Source organism: Gopherus evgoodei, chromosome 7 (genome assembly GCF_007399415.2).
Source record: "Gopherus evgoodei ecotype Sinaloan lineage chromosome 7, rGopEvg1_v1.p, whole genome shotgun sequence".
In the NCBI taxonomy this organism is placed as follows: Eukaryota; Metazoa; Chordata; order Testudines; family Testudinidae; genus Gopherus; species Gopherus evgoodei.
The window spans coordinates 126,522,641-126,542,949 of NC_044328.1; the positions used below are offsets into that span (position 1 = coordinate 126,522,641).

At 41.2% G+C, this 20,309-nt stretch overlaps 1 protein-coding gene across 17 annotated transcripts in view; it reads left to right on the top strand.

The window, feature by feature from the left end:
• The window catches only part of CADPS (calcium dependent secretion activator), a 372,967-nt gene that overhangs the window by 198,674 nt on the left and 153,984 nt on the right, over positions 1-20,309 (top strand). For all 17 annotated transcript variants that reach the window (XM_030571245.1, XM_030571256.1, XM_030571246.1 and 14 more), the window contains exon 7: positions 20,125-20,236. In XM_030571245.1, the coding sequence (XP_030427105.1) occupies positions 20,125-20,236 (112 nt within the window). The remainder of the gene's footprint in view (positions 1-20,124; positions 20,237-20,309) is intronic.

The window sequence follows — 20,309 nt, forward strand, 5'->3', positions numbered from 1 at the left end:
TGCAGCAAAATGCAGTCAGGAAATACACCTGAGAGCACTGTTGTTCAGTCCTGGAGATACAGCCATTGCTGCTTTTAGGGGCCTCCAAGAAACCATCCACAGCCCTGTTTTGCCATCTAGTGGCTTAAAGGTGTTATGTAATTTAATTCATAAGCAGTCCTCTTCATAAATTTTTACTGTACCATGTTCAATAAACAGTTAAACTGAAAATGATTTATATACCATGACACTCCAGTTTCTTCATGGTAAAGATCCCCATTTTTCAAACTCATGTAGACAGTTGTCCCAGATAAAATGTACAATTAATGGTGCCTAACCAGGACATAGGTAAAGATAAACGTAGCGCAGTCAGGTACAAATGAGGTCAAAGCCGCTATTGTCCAGAAAGCCACAATAGATATTAGGCTTCCACCTCAATAATGGCAGGTCCTAGTTTGAAAGAATCATTTGAGGCTTTATTATATTCTTCATAAAAATCACCATATATTTTCTGCATCACATATTTTTAGTATGCTACGCTCATATTTCATGTGACATTAGCTAAGATGATATCAGTGATTCATCATGCTGTCCCCATGATTCAGACCTGTAGGAATAGCTCTAGGTGGTCTATGCAGACCTGGGGGTTATGGGCTATCTCGGCTATTGTCAGGACAGTTGTAGTTCCTGGGACATTTTCATGTTGTTGTCCAGATTTACCAAAATATCAACTAGTTGAAAAAAAATAGTGTATCATCTTCTGCGTCGCATTCAGCACTTGAAGAAAGATGGCGAACACCCTGTTGTTGCGGAGAGGAATTATCAGCATTGTTTGTTCTCAGAATTGCTACATAGCTCAGCCGTGAGCAGACGCAGGCTCAGCTGGAGGGAATGACACTATTCTGAGGAGCTATGGGTCTGATCAAAAGCCCATCAAAGTCGTTCCAGTGACCTCAGCCGGCTTTGCATCAGGCCTTGTCAGGACAGTGAGTTGTTAATCAATTATTTGTAGAGCAGGAACACTTGGAGGCCTCAGCCAAGGTCTGATGTTCTAGAGACAAATAAAATGTTCCATGCTGTGACCCAGGCTCACAGTTAGATTTCTGTGTGACAGAGGGAGTGTGAGGTCGTGCTGACACTGAGAGGGAAAGTGAGCAAAAAATAGTGCCCATCATCAGTCTCCATCTGATCATTTTGATCTTGTTGGGAAAAGAGCGAAGGCAGGGAGCTTTACTTATTGTGGGATGATTCTCTGGGAAGGCTGGCAAGCGTGGGGAAGGAAACTATGCTAAAATGGATTAGAAACTGTGCATGCTTCTCATCAGGGAAAGAAGTAACCTGATTTTGATGCCTGATTTTTGTTTCACAGATAGGAAACACAGAGGGAGACGGGTTTAATATGTTCATTTTGGTTTTAATTTCGAACCCTCTTGCCACGTTGGTTGGGGAACGCAAGGTCTCTCACTCCTTTACATTGAAGAACCAGGCTTCCTTTTTTTCCATTGACTCGCTTTGGCCCCTGCCTGTCACCTTAATTTCACTTCAGGAAAGCAGTCTTTCAGAATGTTATATAATAAAAACAAGGGCTGTGGTGTGTATGAGTCATTCCCTTGGTGCTCATGGCTGACGCCCCTAATCCTTGCGACAGGTCCCGCAGTCCTTTGACATGCAGAATCAGAACTTGGCTTAGAACACCCCACAAAGGATAGAAATGGCAGGAAGTTATGCCAAAGAGGTCACCAGGGCTGCAAAAAAAGCTCTGTGTTGTCTTATTTTTTTAATTAGAAGTTGAGGACTCGGCACTGCACAGAATAGGGCCCTGATTGCATTTTTATGCTTGTATTTCTATACAGCACAATATCTTGTTTCAATGTAAATCTTTTGGATTCTTTTTAAAATAACAATGTCTTCCGTTAATTGAAATGATGTGCTGTCCACAAAGGTGTGCTTGTTAAAATAAATCAGCTGTTCTAAATCTTCAAATCAGCATTTCCAGAGGCATAGCCTAGTCATAGAAAAACACAGACCCTTTCCTGACTGCATATGCGTCTCTATTATAAATTGCCAAAACGGATCTATTTATACGTCAGGACTCATTACACATGGCTTGTGGTCTCAGTGAAATTGCATTTCATTGTGGTGCACTGGAGAAAGTCTCTCGAGTCAGTGTTTATGTGGCCCAGCTCCAGTCTGTTTTCTTGCAGAGTCGCAATATGTCTTTTTAAAAAATTGAATTCTTATTTTCGTAGTAATTTCTGTAATCCCAGAGACATAAAATAAAAATCCATCCACTGTCTATGATAGCTGCAAAACAGTACTTTCCAGAAATCTTTGGGAACAGAAGGTTTTTTCACCCTTAAGAGACCTGATCATTTTTTGTCATCCAGCTCTGTGCATCTTGACTTCCTACCATGGGACATCCATTGCATACACATTCATAGGGTCACGGCGCCATCTTTGATGCTTAATCTAACCATTAGTATTCTCAAGTGAAGCAGCTATTCAAAGAAAAACAAGACATGTCCAGTCACAGCTTCTGTAGGTTTTAAAAGTTGGCATTTAGTGAATTGACACTGAAATTTAGTTGATATTTTATGACTTAGATGATGCGTGGAAATATACAAGCATCATTTTCTATAATGAAATTATCATTTGAATCTTAATGTAATTAAATTAATGACCACAATGCCCTGAATTTTCCTGATGACTGATATGCCAAGTAAAGCGGCTTTTTACAATGAGCTTCTGCTGCATATACTTCTGATGGGCAGCTTATGAAAGTCCAGAAAGTGATCTCTCTGACCAAAAGTCTGTAGGCAACCAGACAACATTCTTGTGCACTTATCTATAGTTATGAATAAACGTTTTTACATACTTAGACGACCTAAAACACTGGAGACCATTTGTGGCGAACTGGGAATGTTCTTAATGTTTTCTCTGAATACGGTGTTGGTGCCTCAGTGTCCCCTGTGCAGTTCTTAAGTATCTAGGTGGTGGAATAAGGGTGTGTGATTTCTACAGAGCAAAGGGCCCGTGCACCTAAATGCCTGGCACTCTGTCTCCTAGCATCTGATGGCCTGGGCCCCTCCTCTGCAAAGGTGTCAACTGAAGGTGTTGGAGACAAAAAGATCAGGTGACCTCCTGGCCCGGAAAGGAACTGAGCAGAGGAGGAAGGGCTGGAGGGGGTGGTTAGGCTGGAGCAGGCTGGGGACAAGGAGTGAAGTGCAGACGTGGGGGTCTGGCTCACTGCCCCCCAGAATGGACCCGGCCGAGGGGTCCGGTTCACTGTATCTACAAGCTCTGTTTTAGACCCTGTTCCTGTCATCGAATAAACCTCTGTTTTACTGGCTGGCTGAGAGTCACATCTGACTGCGAAGTGGGGTTGCAGGACCTTGTAGCTTTCCCAGGACCCCGCTGGGGTGGACTCGCTGTGGGAAGCGCACGGAGGGGCAGAGGATGCTCAATGCTCCAAGGAGAGACCCAGGAGGTGAAGATGTGTGAGCTTCTTGCCCTGAACAAGTCTGCTCCAAGGGAGAGGAGGCTCCCCAAAGTCCAGACTGGCTTTGTGGGGAGCAGTTTCAGAGCATCGCTCGGTGACTCTGTGACACCATTAGGTTCAAGTCTTATGTGGGGAGATAAGGAGTGAGCTGAAGCAGAGAATCCTTTTTTGGACAGAATGGTCACAGGAACTGGATTAAGACTACAGAGCTCGCTCTGTCAATGAACAAGAATGACAAGAGATTTATCCATGATCAGAACAAGATTGCAGTTCTGCAGGGTACTTAAGCATGAGCCTAACTTCAAGCATGTAAGTCAGGGGTCAGCAACCTTTCAGAAGTGGTGTGCCGAGTCTTTATTTATTCACTCTGATTTAAGGTTTCGCGTGCCAATAATACATTTTAACCTTTTTAGAAGGTCTCTTTCTGGAAGTCTATAATATATAACTAAACTGTTGTTGTATGTAAAGTAAATAAGGTTTTTAAAATGTTTAAGAGGCTTCATTTAAAATTAAATTAAAATGCAGAGCCCCCCAAGCCAGTGACCAGGACCTGGGCAGTGAGAGTGCCACCAAAAATCAGCTTGCGTGCCACCTTCAGCACATGTGTCATAAGTTGACTACCCCGGTGTAAGTAGTCACATTGAAATCAATGGGATTAGCCACAGGCTCAAGATCCTGGATGAATTGGGACCCAATATGCAAAACTTATTTCCTAATTTTCCCTCAGTAAGTTATTTACACACGCACACTGATGTATACAACATACATACACTAGCAAAAAGATATTTGTCAAGCTATTTTCCCTACATACATAGTGAGAAATTACTTGTAAATACGCAGGGAGTACTCAGATCCCAGGATGATATGTCATATAAGTACCTAGAAAAATGGATTCTAGGCAGTGGGGGAATTTGTGTCATTTCCCCCCGCAATTCAAGCACTGAATTTGTCATATGAAGGTATTCTTCTTGACAGTGGAGAAACAGGCTTCTGAGACAAAACCACAGTCCTCTGGTATGAACTTCAGTAAGAGAAGCACGGAATGCCTATTGAGTCCACTGGGTTGCATCAACATCTCAAATGAAATGCTTTTGTTCTGTAAACACCACAAAAGTATAATATAATGGCATGTAGGATATTCTGGCCCATGGCTAATTTGCATAACAGAGCTTAACTCTTAGCTCCATTAAAGGAACAATATTTTACCTCTTTGATTAGAGTCCCAAGGGAGTGATTTAGTACAATAATAACCATTTTACTACTTTTTTTTATAATAAGCCAAACTGATTTTGACAGTAGCCTGCACTATGGAATCCCGACAAAACAGCCAGGTCCAAGGGTGTTTTCTCAGGCAGACAATTTTATAGCTAAAATGGCTCCACAGTTATAGTGCAAAAGGCTGAAGGTTTTGTTTTAGGAAATGCAACAGCTTTCCATCCATTTTGAATTTGCAGCGGTGTAGTTGCTGTCGATCAAAATACTCTTAGATTTCTTGCAAGAATTTTCATTAAAACGCATTCTAATTTTTGCAAGACTTCACAGAGAGGTACATTATGCCTGTTAAAGGCCTGTCCAGTTTTGCTCCAACCACAGACATGTATAAGGAAGGAATTTCACAGTGGCTGAATCCGCTTCCGCTCACAACTTGCATTCTTTTTCCATGAAATGTGAATGTTTAAAAGTAATTATGTGTATTTGGGAGGATGGTAGGAAATGATGGACCAGCCAGCTGGGCGGGCAGGTGCACAGAATATTGTACGTTCACAAAGCAAAGCTATTGGTCTGGTACTAAACTCTAGGGACTGGCTATTAAACTGACTTAGACATAAATTAAAGTTGATGATTGAACCACTTGCTCAGCATCAGTAATGCAAATCTGGTCAGCGTACACGCCCTCCTCAATATAGAATCCTGGGACTGGAAGGGACCTCAAGAGTTCATCTAGTCAAATCTCCTGTATTCATGGCAGGGCCAAGTATTATCCAGACCATCCCTAACAGGTGTTTGTCTAACCTGCTCTTAAAAATCTCCAATGATGGAGATTCCACAACCTCCCTAGGCAATTTATTCCAGTGCTTAACCACCCTGACAGTTAGGAAGTTTTTCCTAATGTCCAAACTAAACCTCCCTGATGCAGTTTAAGCCCATTGCTGCTTGTCCTATCCTCAGAGGTTAAGAAGAACAGTTTTTTTCTCTTCCTTAACAACCTTTTATGTACTTGCAAAACTGTTATCATGTCCCCCCTCAGTCTTCTCTTCTCCAGATTAAACAAGCACAATTTTTTCAGTCTTCCCTCATAGGTCATGTTTTCTAGACCTTTAATGATTTTTGTTGCTCTTCTCTGGGGACCTTAAACCTCAGTTCATGATCATCCACTCTCTAGTTAAGCTCCCCTAGTCCTCCTTAACTTTCATCCATGTGGATCTGACCATCGTAGAGAGCCATCTATGTGCTCCTATAAACGGGAAAATGGTGCCAGGGAGGCCAAAAGTGGGTCAACCTTTTCTCCCTTCATCTGTGCTGGAAGGCTGAGATTCATGTCACAGTGTGTGCATGCGTGAGAAAGAGAGTGAAAGGGCTACTCTGTGGGACATCATCTGAGCACAGTTACAGCACATCTGTGGGTATGGGGAAAAAAATCACTCTGGGGAGGCAAAGAAGAAAATCCTTTGCAGGACTAGAAGGAAAGTGAGAAGTTGAGGCACCCAAAGTAAGCCAGAAAAACATCAGGCCCATTGGAGAGATCCAGGTTCGTCAGAAGTCTGAGAAGTAAGGGCTTTATAAAAAATCATCACTGGTTGTACATATCTCATGCTCTGCTTTGGCCTCTTGCCGTTGAGCAGACGAGATCCTGGTACAATAGGGCCCAGTCCCCTTGGCCCTCTGGTGCTACCACAAAAATAATGTTAAAAATTATTAAAAAAATTCTGCGTCTTGGAATCTTTTGTCTTCATCAAAGTGTCACACACACAAAAAATTGCAACAACCATCTACAATATCCCAGAATGAAACACTGAATCTTATGTTCCAGCTTTCAGCGGTCCCTTCTAAGACTCTAGTGTGTGTTTGTGACTTTGTTGTCGGATTGCTGAAAGATGTTGGGAAAGTTTCACGCTCTCTGGAAAAAGACTTTTAAAAGAGAAACAATGAAGTGGGAAACATCCTCCTTGTCAATAACTGATAGAGAGACAATGAGGGGCTACAGGTAATGCTGGGTCAGGTGCACCTTCTGATGTTCCCTGAACACTGATAGTTATGAATAAGGACCAAGACATTATTTTCCCCCCCACTCTGTAAGGCCAGATAAAATTTTATTGCAAGAATCTTACCAATAGGCTTTGAACCCTCCTGCAGCCCTGAGATATGGACATGTTTGTTTTTACTGGTATTTTTGGATATTTCTGCACGCTATTATTTCCCATAATTATAACGTTGGAGTCAGCTTTTATATTTTCAATCTTTATTTTAACGGTCCAATTATCTTTATTTATAATCTGCAAAGTCGCTTGACAAGTCACTGCAAAAAGGCTTTACATTTCAGTAGCCTAGGGGATAAAGTATCTTTAAAAGCATTATGTGATGCGATAGTTACAAGATAACCTGGTGGAATGTGTGTTCCAAAGAGGATTCATCTGTGAGACTTACACTGTGTGTGAAGACTGAGGAGCAGCAATGGAAGAGCCATCTTCAGCTGCTTCCTCCTTTATGCCACCAGTATCTGACCAAACAGCCTTATTGGTCACTAGCCGTCTGTTCTTGCCAGAGACCCCAAGGATCACTAACTGCTTCAGAGGACCAGATTCTGAGCTAAGTTGTGCCTGTGATTCCATTGAATTAAGTGCAATTACTCTTGATATATACTGGTACCATTTAGACCAGAATCATGCCCAGAAGTTTGTCTCCCAGGAACTCAGTAATGAACTAACTAGGGGGATGTTAAGTACTAGAGCAGAATTCCATAAAACCCAGAGAGAATCCTTCAGACTGGGCTAAGCAACACACTCCCCAGATGAGCATCAGCCTAGGTGAGCACAGATATCCTCAAAGAGGCAGTGACCTGAACAACACAGCAGCATAAAAAGCATACGCATTTCAAAGTTTGGTCCCTCTAGGACCTCAGCTATGTTTTTGAACAGTAAAAAGGAGAAATAAGTTACGAAAGGGAAGTCTTACTGCAGTACAGTGAAGGGGTAGCAGAAGGACACAAGCACTGGGGCAGCAGAGGACAGAGCTGCAGGAACACAAGAAGGGCCGAGGGAGAAGCAAGGGGGAAACACTGGAGTAGCAGAAAAAGCAACTGAGGCTCATCAGGGAATTGGAGGAGGCAATGAAACAATAGCACAGAAGATTCAGGGATAGGGTGACCAGATGATAGCAAATGTGAAGAACTGGGACACTTTTTTTTTGAGGGGGGGGAGTTGGGGTATAGTTGTGTATATAAGACAAAGCCCCTAATATTGTGATGGTCCCAGTAATATCTGGAGGTCTGGTCACCCTATTCAGGAAGCAACAGAAGAATCTTCAGAACACACTCCAGGATTGAGACGTTTGAAAAATAGGATCATATAATTAAACTCCTAAGTCCATATCTAAGCACCTGCATGAAGTTATCCATTTTCAAAAGTGCCATAATTCAGCAACTCCACTGAAGTCAGTGGGAATTGTTGCATACTCAGCACTTTTAAAATCTGCCCCCTATGTGACTAAATATAGATTAGCAAGCTAGCTTTAGCCACAATTTTTTGCCTATCTTGCTCAAGATGTTCGGCATAGTTCCTAGCATCACAAATTGTAGACATCACAGAATCAGAGATCCTAAAAATAAATCGTACTTCAGCACTCATCTAAAATGTTGAACAAAACGCAAAGGTGCATTTCACAAATCAAAGGAGATACAATATTTATTTTATCACTTGGAACACATCAGCAGGAATGGAGTAAGTGCTGCAACTTGTCACTCATTCAAAATCCTCAGTTGTTCTCCTCATTTAATCAGATCTTACTTTAGATAAAATATTATAATGTATTCTTTATTAAACGTTATACGTACACTACACCACTTTCCTTTTTTATTTCAAATGCATGGTGCAGCTCCATTGGAATCAAAGATCTGAAATCAGTGGAGCAACGCTAATATATACCAGTTAAGAATCTGATCATGAGATCTTATATTTCTCCACTGTAAGCATCAAACAATATTTTCTGCATTGGAAAGTTACCAGGAAGAATAATAAATATCATAGAATCACACACTATCAGGGTTGGAAGGGACCTCAGAAGGTCATCTAGTCCAACCCCCTGCTCAGTACGGGACCAACACCAACTAAATCATCCCAGCCAGGGCTTTGTCAAGCCTGACCTTAAAAAACCTCTAAGGAAAGAGATTCCACCACTTCCCTAGGTAACCCATTCCAGTGCTTCACCACCCTCCTAGGAACCGTTATCCCCCTTCACCCAAATGGAAACCTCACACATGACAACCCAGAGCCACCACTTGTTCTCATCTGGGATTTATTTTCCTTTAGATCCAAGGAATCTAGATGCTGCAGTATAAATAACTGATATAATTTACACCTCCTTTAAATATTCCCCCTCTTGTTCACAAAGTAGTATGGTATTCTTCTTTGCTCCATTCAGAATATCATTTCTTGTGACTTGGCTTTTTTAGTTCTGCGTTTTCAGTACAGCCCTGATCAAGTGAGTCATTTTTATGGTAGATTTTACTCTGAAATTTTTCAACTAGATGGTACACTATACCACCCAGTGTAAGTACACTTAATCTTTTATGCTGATGCATCAAAGTGCCAAAAGTGTCTGGCAGCAAAGGTTTGGAATAAATTATCTATAGTGCCACAGTTCCAAGAGCATCCCAAAGTATTAAAGCGTTCTTGTGTGGGATCTGTCAGCGATTCAATAAATGTTTTAAACATGAGGAGCAGGAAATGGCCTTATTTTCTGCTTTCAGCTTAAAACCACAGACTATTATTTATGTTTGCTTCTTTTCCAAAAAGAAATGATGCATTGTCACCAACAGAGGAACTTAAGAAGTCAGTGGATGAATGTGCTTTGGGGGAAAGTGGGGGAAAAAAGTAAGAACAACCCCCACACAGACACACACAACCTTCCGCTGTGTATTTTCATAGCATCTGCTTTACAGAACTCATATCTCTGTTTACTATTAAAAGCCTCTTATTTGCTGAAGCATTCCCAGACCATATGTTATCAGCAAATGTTACTAACCAAATACAAACGGTAATTTTCATTAGGTTTCCTTCATGAGAACAACAGCATTAGCCACAAAGGGAATAAACCTTTCTAAATGTCATTAAACATACATAGCAAACCTTTGACAACACTGTGATATATATACATTCATGCTCAGTAAAGCTAAGAAAATACCCACATCAGTAAAATAAAAGTGCGCTGAAACTGGATTTAGCACTGGTTGAAGCTGATATATCATTAGTTGCCATAGTGATGTTCACCATAAGGGCATAATTCATATAACTGAAATATGACTTGCATTCATTCTAAGGACACAGTGCATATGCACTGCGTATTAGGTTATGGTTGAGAACGTTAGCTTCAGACCACTAGCAAGGTAGTAGCATCTTTCCAGAGACTGAAAGAACGATGATTTTGTGGCTACCAAAAAAAGTTATTAATAGCCAAATGAGCTACAGCTAAAACAGTAAATTCTTTTGGGCTCCATGATCAGAACCCATTTTACACACTACACAGATCTCATAGTCAATCAATTCTGCAATGCTATTCCCTTGGCACAAAGCTCATTGTTATAGCACATTTTTATGCGATAATGAATCCAGAACAAACTTATCCTGTCAAAAGTATATATTTGCCATGTAGATGGAAAAAAAACAACAACCCATGGCCAACGCTTCCAAACTTGGGTGTCTAGATTTAAACCACCTGAATCTCGCCTGCCTCAGAGACTTCATTGGGAGCTGTTGGGTGCCCAGCTAATCCGAAAATCAGCCCACATCTTTACAAATTCAATAGGATTTAGTTGCATATGTTCTTGCGGGCCACAGGGAGAACTTTACATCAATAAAGTGCCATCAGATGTGATATATACTTTCAGCTCCCATGCTTTGAAAATGTGGGCCCTTACTTAACTTTTACAGCAAAGACTCCACACATAAGCTATGCTGCCATCCAGATGGAGCCAAAAGTGCTTTCATCACATCCCCAAATCACAGTGGGGCATCCATTTACCCCGATATCCCCATCCTTCCACGCACGCAGTGGCTGACTCCCATTTCATGGAGTAGAGGCACACCATCTCTTAATCTCATGCCAGGAAATCAGCAGACAGAATGTGCTGAAGTAGGCTGTCCAGGTTGTGTTGGCCGCCGAGGTCCTTTGCTCTGGAGCACCACTAGGAGAGAGGCCACTTACATTACTCAACCCGAGGTTTCCTCAGGTGCCTTTGACATAGCCTGATTTAATCATCATTTCTGTTCACTTCCAGTTTGTAAGCTCCTCTGGAGAAAACACTTCTACCTGTGACCTTATAATTGAGAACAAAGACACTAATACTCATGAGAACGCATTCAGTGCTTTCATTCATATGCTTCTGTACATGGCAGAGTCTACACAATCTCTATTTCAGATATAACAGTGAGTTTTCTCCCATTATTATTCTTGTAACTTGATCTAGCCATTATGTTGAAGCCTGTGATTTCTATAAATAATGAATAAGCATAACTCTGATTCATATCACTGTGCCAGGAATCAGCCCTGGATAACTTGCTAGGCCTGTCAGTAGACTAATAGCAGAGCATGTAGAGAATGGTTTGGTTTAGAGGGGATTGACATTACAAAAATTATATGTGATCAAGTCTAGTAGACTTCAAAAGAGAATGTATCTTTTCTTTCTCTGTCCGCTCCCCACACGTGCACCTGTCAGTTAATAGACAAGAAACATAATAATCAGAATATCCAAATATACTTTAAATCTGAGATAGGCAAACTGTTCCCACAAAGGGGGTCATTGCAGTTGTGTTGTTATGTATTATTTGCATTACAGTAGCACTTAGAGACCAATCAGAATCGGGGCTTTATTGTGCAAGGTACTGTACGAACACATAGTGAAAGACAGTCTGCCTGAAGAGCTCACAAGCTAAATAAAAACTATTATATACCAAGCTGGGAGGGCTTGCAAGTGCTTTGGAGGGTAGGATTATAATTCAAAATGATCTGGACAAACTAGAGAAATGGTCTGAAATAAATAGGATGAAATTCAATAAGGACAAATGCAAAGTACTTCATTTAGGAAGGAACAGTCAGTTGCACACATATAAAGCGGGAAATGACCACCTAGGAAGGCGTACTGCGGAAAGGGATCTGGGGGTCATAGTGGATCACAAAAAAAGCAAACATCATTCCGGGCTGTATTAGCAGGAGTATTGTAAGCAAGAGACAAGAAGTAATTCTTCCGCTCCACTCTGCTCTGATTAGGCCTCAGCTGGAGTAGTGTGTCCAGTTCTGGGCTCCACATTTCAGGAAAGATGTGGACAGAACGGAGAAAGTCCAGAGAGGTTATGGAGAAAAGATTAGGTTAGGGAGAAAAGGTGATACAGCCTAGGGCTATATTGCTTGTCTCCCATCCCCTCCGTGGTGAGTATTCCCCTTTGAGGGGGTTACTGGGGGCTACTTGGTCAGGAGTCCCTTGCAAATTGGCTACCAGGAATTGGAGAGAGAAGGGAGGGTTGCAGAGCCTCCCTCTGATTTCCCCTTTCTTCCTTTTCTCTGTTGAGTTCTGGGTGGACCCGTAGCGCGTGCATGTGTCAGAAAGGGAGGCGTGATTAGGGAGGAGCATCCCTAAGGGGAATATTTCAGAATTTCCCAGTGTTGCCATCTTTCTCTATTTTGATGTTTTTTCCCTAAAGCTCCAGCTTCTGGAGTCATGTGACAATGTGAGAATCTCAGCTTCCATTTAAAAATAAAGTACATTTCTGGCCCTGGTTGCAAGGAAAAACTTGAAAGCGTGCACCTTAAAGGCACAAGCACCAGAAGGCAAATAAACAGAACCCCACAATTATTCTTGTAAAATTTAATGATTTTTAAGGCGGTCTCATGCTTTTGGAGGCCTGACTCATAACTTTTGACCATGTGGGATTGGCAATACTGTTAGTTTTATCCATGGATGTTACTGTAGGAAGCGGTGAGTCTTCCCTATATAGAATATCAAGAAACGTGCAGTAAAATGCTATAAAAATTAAAAACAAGGCCCAAATTCATATTTCATTTCTTTGTTCTGTACCCCTACTGAATCTGTATTTGTTTAGAGTGTCTATCCCAATCCTGCAAAGGAATAACTTTAACTTTACTCAGTTATGTCAGTGGGGCTACTCATTTGAGTAATGTTACTCATGTACCTGTTTGACGGATCCAGGTCTAAATCAGCTACATGAGAGTGCAGCTGTTGAACAGATTTTGTTTCACAAATTTCATTAGCCTGTCGTCTTTCTAAATCAAAGCTGAATTTGATAAGAGTTCTGAGAAATGTCATGAGCGTATTCCTCTTGATAGCCAAAGCCAAAATGCATTGCCATGGGGAGAAGCTACCGTGGTCAAGATTAGATTACTGTATTGATTTTGTTATTCAAAGGGGCAAGGTCTTTGATGCTCATATAAACTGTCTGCTGTTCAGTATTCTATAGGGTTTTGTAAACCAATCTAAGCACATGAAAAACATCAAAAGTTACAGGAAGGATTAGCAATGGGCCCCAAATGGTTTGCACTTCTCCCCAGAGATCCACAGGTGGTGATTGCTAATTAAGGAGTGCAAGGGAGTTCAAGAAAATGCCCTTATCAAAGAGACAAAAGCTGGATCTGTCTTCACAGTCATTGTGTAATACAACATGGTTTTCATACTAAAATAAGACATTTCGGTCTTTTAGTATTTCCCTTAATAATAAGGCACAGTAACTCATGTCATGGCAGTATTGCCCAGAACTAACTGATGTTTTTGCTTCCATGAGCATTAGTTTGTTCTATTAGAGTTATCTGGTTTTATTTGCATTACAGTGCCAGGAATTTGGCTGGCGTTTCAACAAACATTTACAGACATGAGCTGTGTCTGTATCTCTAACACCTAAAGGCTGGACAGGGGTTATTGTTTCTGATAATCAAATGCCCAGCTGCAGTGCTGGGCAAAAGAAGAACACACAGTGTGCCGATCAACTGGATGGTTAACTGTTGATCTGAAGTGTTCATGGGCAGGCACCAGTTGTTGAACTGCTTCCAGCTGATACTGCCCTGTTTCTTCCGAAAGGGTACACCACAAAAAGGCTCGGATGCATCCTAGTGATTCACTGGTGTGGGTTGGAATGACTAAACAGTGATTAGAGCAGTAGCAAGCTGTTCACCAGAGATTTGAGACTCAAGTGAGCCAACCTCCTTTGGATCACATGAATAATCAACCCTATCTCTGCTTGCCTCCTGTGGCTCAGACCCAGTGTGCTGTCGCTTGCTGTCACAGCTGAGATGTCAGCTAACTGTGTTTATGCTCCTCATGAGACTTTAGATGAATTTCTGCAAAATCTCATGTTAAGAGGTACCCTTTCCTGATATTGATCCGCAGGATATTCCTGGAGTCATTAACCTGCATTGGGTTAGTAACACTGCCACTAATACTTATCACCCTTTGCTACATATTTTCTCAGGATAGGAAATAATTCTAAATGTTACCGGGGAGTGCCTGCATGTACATTTGAGTTGATGAAAAATCTCTAAAAATAAGTAGAGACTAATAAGACTGAGACATTCTTGGATACTTCATAGGAAAAATAGTTGTAGACGGAGATCATTAATTAAGGTTGACCCATAATTCCCATTATAAGACTCTGTCTTCAGTTGCTGTGGAAAAAATGTGTTCATGTAATTAAAGAATGTATCCTAATACATACGTCCAAAGCTGATGGTGAAGAGTTACAAAGGGATCTCACTGAATTGGGTGTCTGGGCAACAAAATGGCAGATGAAATTCACTGTTGATAAGTGCAGGGTAATGGACACTGGAAAAAATAATCCCAGCTATACAAGCAAAATATGATGGGGTCTAAATTAGCTGTTACCACTCAAGAAAGAGATCTTAGAGTCATTGTGGATTGTTCTCTGAAAATGTCCACTCAATGTTCAGCTAACAGAATATGAGGAACCATTAGGAAAGGGACAGTTAATAAAACAGAAAATATCATAACACCATTATGTACATCGGTGGTACATTGGGTGACCAGATAACAAGTGTGAAAAATCGGGACAGATGGTGGGGGATAACAGACACCTATACAAGACAAAGCCCCAAATATCGGGAGAGTTCCTATTAAATCAGGACATCTGGTCACCCTAGTGGTACTCCGACACCTTTAATTCCTGTGCAGTTCTAGGCTCCCCATCTTGAAAAATATATAGAGAAGGGCAGCAAAAATTATATGAGGTATGAACAGCTTCCATATGAGGAGAGATTAAAAAGACTGGGGCTTTTCAGCTTAAAAAAGAAACAACTAAGGGGAGGATATGACAGAGGTCTATAAAATCATGAATGGTCTGGAGAAAGCAAATAAGGAAGTGTTATTACAATAAACAAAAGCAAGTATTTCTTCACACACTGTGCAGTCAAGCTGTGGAACTCATTGCCGGGGATGCTGTAAAGGCCAGAAGTATAACTGGTTCAAAAAAGAATTAGATAAGTTCATGCAGGATAGGTCCATCAATGGCTATTAGTCAAGAGGGTCAGAGATGCAACCACATGCTCTGGGTGTCTCTAAAGCTATAACTGCCAGAAGCTGGGACTCAACAACAGGGGATGGATCACTCGATAATTGCCCTTTTATGTTCATTCCCTCTGAAGCATCTGGTATTGGCCACTGTCAGATACTGGGCTAGATGGACATTTCATCTGACCCAGTACGGCCATTCTGCTGTTCGTAAGGGGGCTGAATTAAGATTGTCTGTGCAACCTTAATTTTGGCATTTCCTAACTTTTGAGTGCTTGACTCTGCAACCTTAATAGTGTTCTTTTGTCATTTTTGGATATAATTTATATAATCTTTCAATAATGTTTTTTCAACCTTCTTTGGAATCAGTTATGCCACTATAGAATAGTGATATATGAGGTAAAGAGTTGTACAGATAGACTTCTCCTGTTAAAAAGGTGATTTCTAATAAAACAACTTTTCTTACTAGTTAGACAGGCCCATTCCAGTTTCTCACTGGCAGCAATAACAGCTCTGTATTTTGATGCAGTTTTCAAAGGAATAAGATCACTTAAAACACCAAGGCCCATTTAGATTACAATGGGAGCACTTCTCAGAGCTTGCTGATACCTTGAGGTAACTGCTCAAACAGTGTTAATGCAGGAAAGAGAACATTTTAAAGTGACAAGTATAATTTCCTAAAAACATTCTAAAAAAATAGTTTGTGCAGTGTCTCTAATACAGCTGATCTCTGTGGCAGCCAGACTTCCTCCATCAATTCTCCCAGGATCTACAACCTAGTTCCTGGAAAAGCCAATTGTCTTTCTATTAATAGATTTACTGAGTGGGACCCAGATTAGGAGGTGGAGCCATGAGTGACCCATGTAAAACTGCACATACATTGTGACTAAAATCTCATCAAATCTATCACTCAGTTCTGAAAGTTGCAACCTTTATCTCCAGCCTGTTTTAGTAATGTGTCATCACTTAAAAATTACACACAACTGTTAATGCTTTATTACATCAGGTATTATTTGCAGCATGTTTTTGACCATCCAGCTGATGTTTATCACTACTTATTCGGCTTTTTTGATACAAGAAATGTAGCAGTTCTGTAGTCATGGAACAGGCTGCTACTTCTCTGCAAACAGGGTAGAGATGTGAAATTTGAAATATCCCATATGGCAAGAAAGCTCTCTGAAAGCAATTTTCAGATTGCAGGCTTAAGGAGAGCCACTTCTGAAAACTCATCTGTGTGCATTAGTGACATCAGTTAATCCTATGATAACTGCATCATTTACATGTCACTGTACATTTGAGAGGAGGATCAGATTAATGCTCTGAAGATTGCAGGTAGATGGAGTGTTCGTGTTATCCTAAGAAATCGCTTGCCTAGCAGTTTGGAAAATGCTGCTGTTCGAGGAGTTAAAGCTTACATTGAGATATTGTCAAGGAAATAAACAATTTAGACCAACAGTCTTTTCTAGTAGGCCTAAAATTAGACCTAGCATCTGTGTTTTGGTTTAAGTGCTTACACTTATTCTTCACCTGCCGTCCCTGTGCCCAGTACAGGTAGGGCATTCAGAAACACAGCCCAAGAGTTCTGCTTCCCTCTCCACTACTGTATATTTCATATTAAAGGGGCCCTACCAAATTCAGAGTCCATTCTGGTCAATTTCATGGTCATAGGATTTTAAAAATCGTAAATTTAATTATTTCAGCTATTTAAATCTGGGAATTGTAGGGGGCCTGACCCAAAAAGGAGTTGTGGGGGAGGTCGCAAGATCATTGTAGGGGTGTTGCGGTACTGCTACCCTTACTTCTGTGCTGCGGATACTGGCGGCAGCGCTGCCTTTAGAGCTGGGCAGCTGGAGAGTGGCGGTTGCTGGCCGGGAGCCCAGCTCTGAAGGCAGCGCTGCCGCCAGCAGCAGCACAGAAGTAAGGAAAGGCAGGGTATGGTATTGCCACCCTTATTTCTGCAGTGCTGCCTGCAGAGCTTGGCCAGCAGTCAGCAGCCACCACTCTCTGGCTGCCTGGTTCTGAAGGCAGCAATGCAAAAGTAAAGGTGGCATGTATGGTATTGCCACACTTACTTCTGCACTGCTGATGGCGCGCTGCCTTCAGAGCTGGACGTCCGGCCAGCAGCTGCCGCTCTCCAGCAACCCAACTCTAAAGGCAGCGCAGAAGTAAGGGTGGCGATACTGTGACCCCCTCTAAAATAACCTTGTGACTCCCCTTTTGGATCAGGACCCCAGTTTGAGAAACACTGGTATCTGTATAGGATAAGGTAAAAGCACACAAAGGACCAGATTTCACGGGGGGGCGGGGGGGGTCAGATTCCACGGTCTGTGATGCATTTTTCATGGCTGTGAATTTGGTAGGGCCCTACATACTCATCATAGGAGGGAAAAGCTAGGTGAATTAAGAGCCAACTAGTGTAACTGAAATTAAACACATTTTGAAGTTCAAGATCTTTATCTATTTGGTTTAATTTTCCTGCCTTTGAACTTCCTGGTTTCTGCTGAAACTAGATGCAGAAGGCTGCTCTTGCAATAGTTCCAAACTGGACTGAACCAGACAGAACCAGTAGGTTCAAAAAGCCTGTTCATACAAGGTTGCCAGTCCAATGGATTTACTAAAATTAACTTTGGATAAGCATGCAGAGTCAAACATTTGAATGTTTTTCATCAACTAACTTCTAGATCTTTTGAGATTTTCCTGTTCCAGTTCCTTGCTAGGTTGACACAACAGAGCAGACAGACCATATAGGGGGAGGGCTAGCTCAGTGGTTTGAGCATTGGCTTGCTAAACCCAGGGTTGTGAGTTCAGTCTTTGAGGGGGCCGTTTGGGGATTGGTCCTGCTTTGAGCAGGGGGTTGGACTAGATGATCTCCTGAGGTCCCTTCCAACCCTAATAATAATCTATGATGCAAAGTGCATGAATGTGACAGCAAGCCTGAGGGCTTGTTTATACAGGGACATGCAAGAAAATTAATTCAAATTAACTAGAGGTGTGAATTTAAAATGGATTAGTTAAATCCCTTTGTGAATTGTCTTCAGAATTAAAGTGCCCTTAATTTGGTTTATTTAATTCACTTCCAAAATGATTTAAGCTAAATAGATTTAAGGCCACTTTAACTCTGAATAAAAATGTTCACAGAGGAATTTAATGCCATTGAGTAATCCACTTTAAAAGATCATTCGGGTTATCTTTCCTGAGTATCCACATGTAGACAAACCTTAGAAAACTCAGTGACCTTCCCAGTGGGATTTTTACTAATATTGTAGCCTCAGTTTCAGAAAACTGGTAGATTTTTCCAGAGAGAAAGTTGGAAAATAATGTTGTTAAAATAACAACTGCCCATTTAAGGACAGTAGCAATAATATGGATACTTTGTCAAGGTTTATTGATCTTTGTGTGCTGCATTAAGCAAAAGAGAGAAAAGGGAACTGCCTACTTTTGCAACAGCAACTGCACTGATTTTTTAAAAAATGAGAGCACGATTTTAAAGTTCCTGAGACAAAATTAAATGAGCTGTGAAAATATTGAAAATCCATTCTGGCTATGATGAAAAGTTTCCCGTCCGTCCAAAATCTGGAGAGAGAAAAAGCGGCCGAGCACACATTAAGCGCAATTGAATGGAGAAAGTTGTGCAGTAAAACTTCATTAAATCTCTGTCCACTAATCTGTAAACCCAGTAATTCCCACACAGAAGCCAGTGGGCTCACCTTACAAAGATCAGTAACAGAAACAGAGCTGTGGTGAAGTCTCCCATTACTAAAAATTTGACTTTGGTTCAGGCTTTTATATGCTCTCCAACCCAGGGGGTTGTATAAATCAGGGAAATATTTGTTGCAGTGTATTTACTAGTATTCTATAAGTTATGAATAGCTATAACTAAATTGCACATGTCAAAAATGAATGAAGGCAGCACACTTTGTAGTGGGATTACCGTGATTCATTGATTACTCAATAGTTCACAAAATGTTATGATCTGTAGTGGGTCTGCTAGTTACAAGCAAGATTCTGCTGAATGTTGAGGGGAAAATCCACGTGCTCTGTGAAATTAGTTGTCTGCATACCCATAGATCTTTCTGTGACTGCAGAACTTTAGGGAGCAATATAAGGACTGGTTGGCTATAGGGTTTGTTTATGAGATATGGGATATTTAACTTTTAGGTCGCTGTTTTCAAACCCAAGTTACCATTTGATGGATGATTTGTAGACTTTGTGTAATGAATTAGTGGTCTCCATCCAGTTCTTATTTGGATAGGCCTCCATATCGTCAAAATCAGCACACCTTGGCATCCTTGTTAGCAGTCCCAGCTAATCTTGCTCAGAGGTGACCACTCCAGTTTAAGGCTGGAGCCTATGGATGGACAAGCACTGCCACTACCAACCCTGAACCTGTTTGGTGGCTAAATAGAGCTGGCAGGGCTCATCCTTAAGTAACTTTTCAGAATGCAAAATTAACTTGCAACAGGAACTGAAAAGAGGAAGATACAGTATATAAGAGTAGAACAACAGATACAAAGCATTACAGACATTATGTGTTTAGAGGGACAATATCCTTCTAGTCTATAACTATGCTACAAACTTTCACTGCAGGCTGATTATTGGGCTTTGTTTTATTAATTGGCAAATTAGATGTAAATAAATAAAGTTCTCTTCAAACTTGATTTCGTATTACTTCCACATACTCCATTGTCTTCCATGAAGAGCCTGTGCGACATTTCTGAGCATCTATCTTGCATTTTCCTAGCAAGTTAATTAACACATTGTCACTCATATGGTTGTATCACGTGTGTGTGTATGTGTGTGTATGTCAGACAGTGACATCTGATATTAACCATTTACACACCCAGATGACAGCACAACTGTCCTGCTCATGTTTCTAAACATTTCCCTGTGGTTGTGTTCACAGCTGGGGCACTCAAGGTGACTTTACTACAACGCACGCACTTCCCGCAGTGAAGGTGAAGCTGTTTACAGAAAGCACTGGAGTGCTGGCTTTAGAGGACAAAGAACTTGGGCGGGTAAGAAAAATCTCCACTTTAATGATGTCTCTTTTGGTCTGTTGATGAGGTTAAGAAAATATCTCTGGAAGCA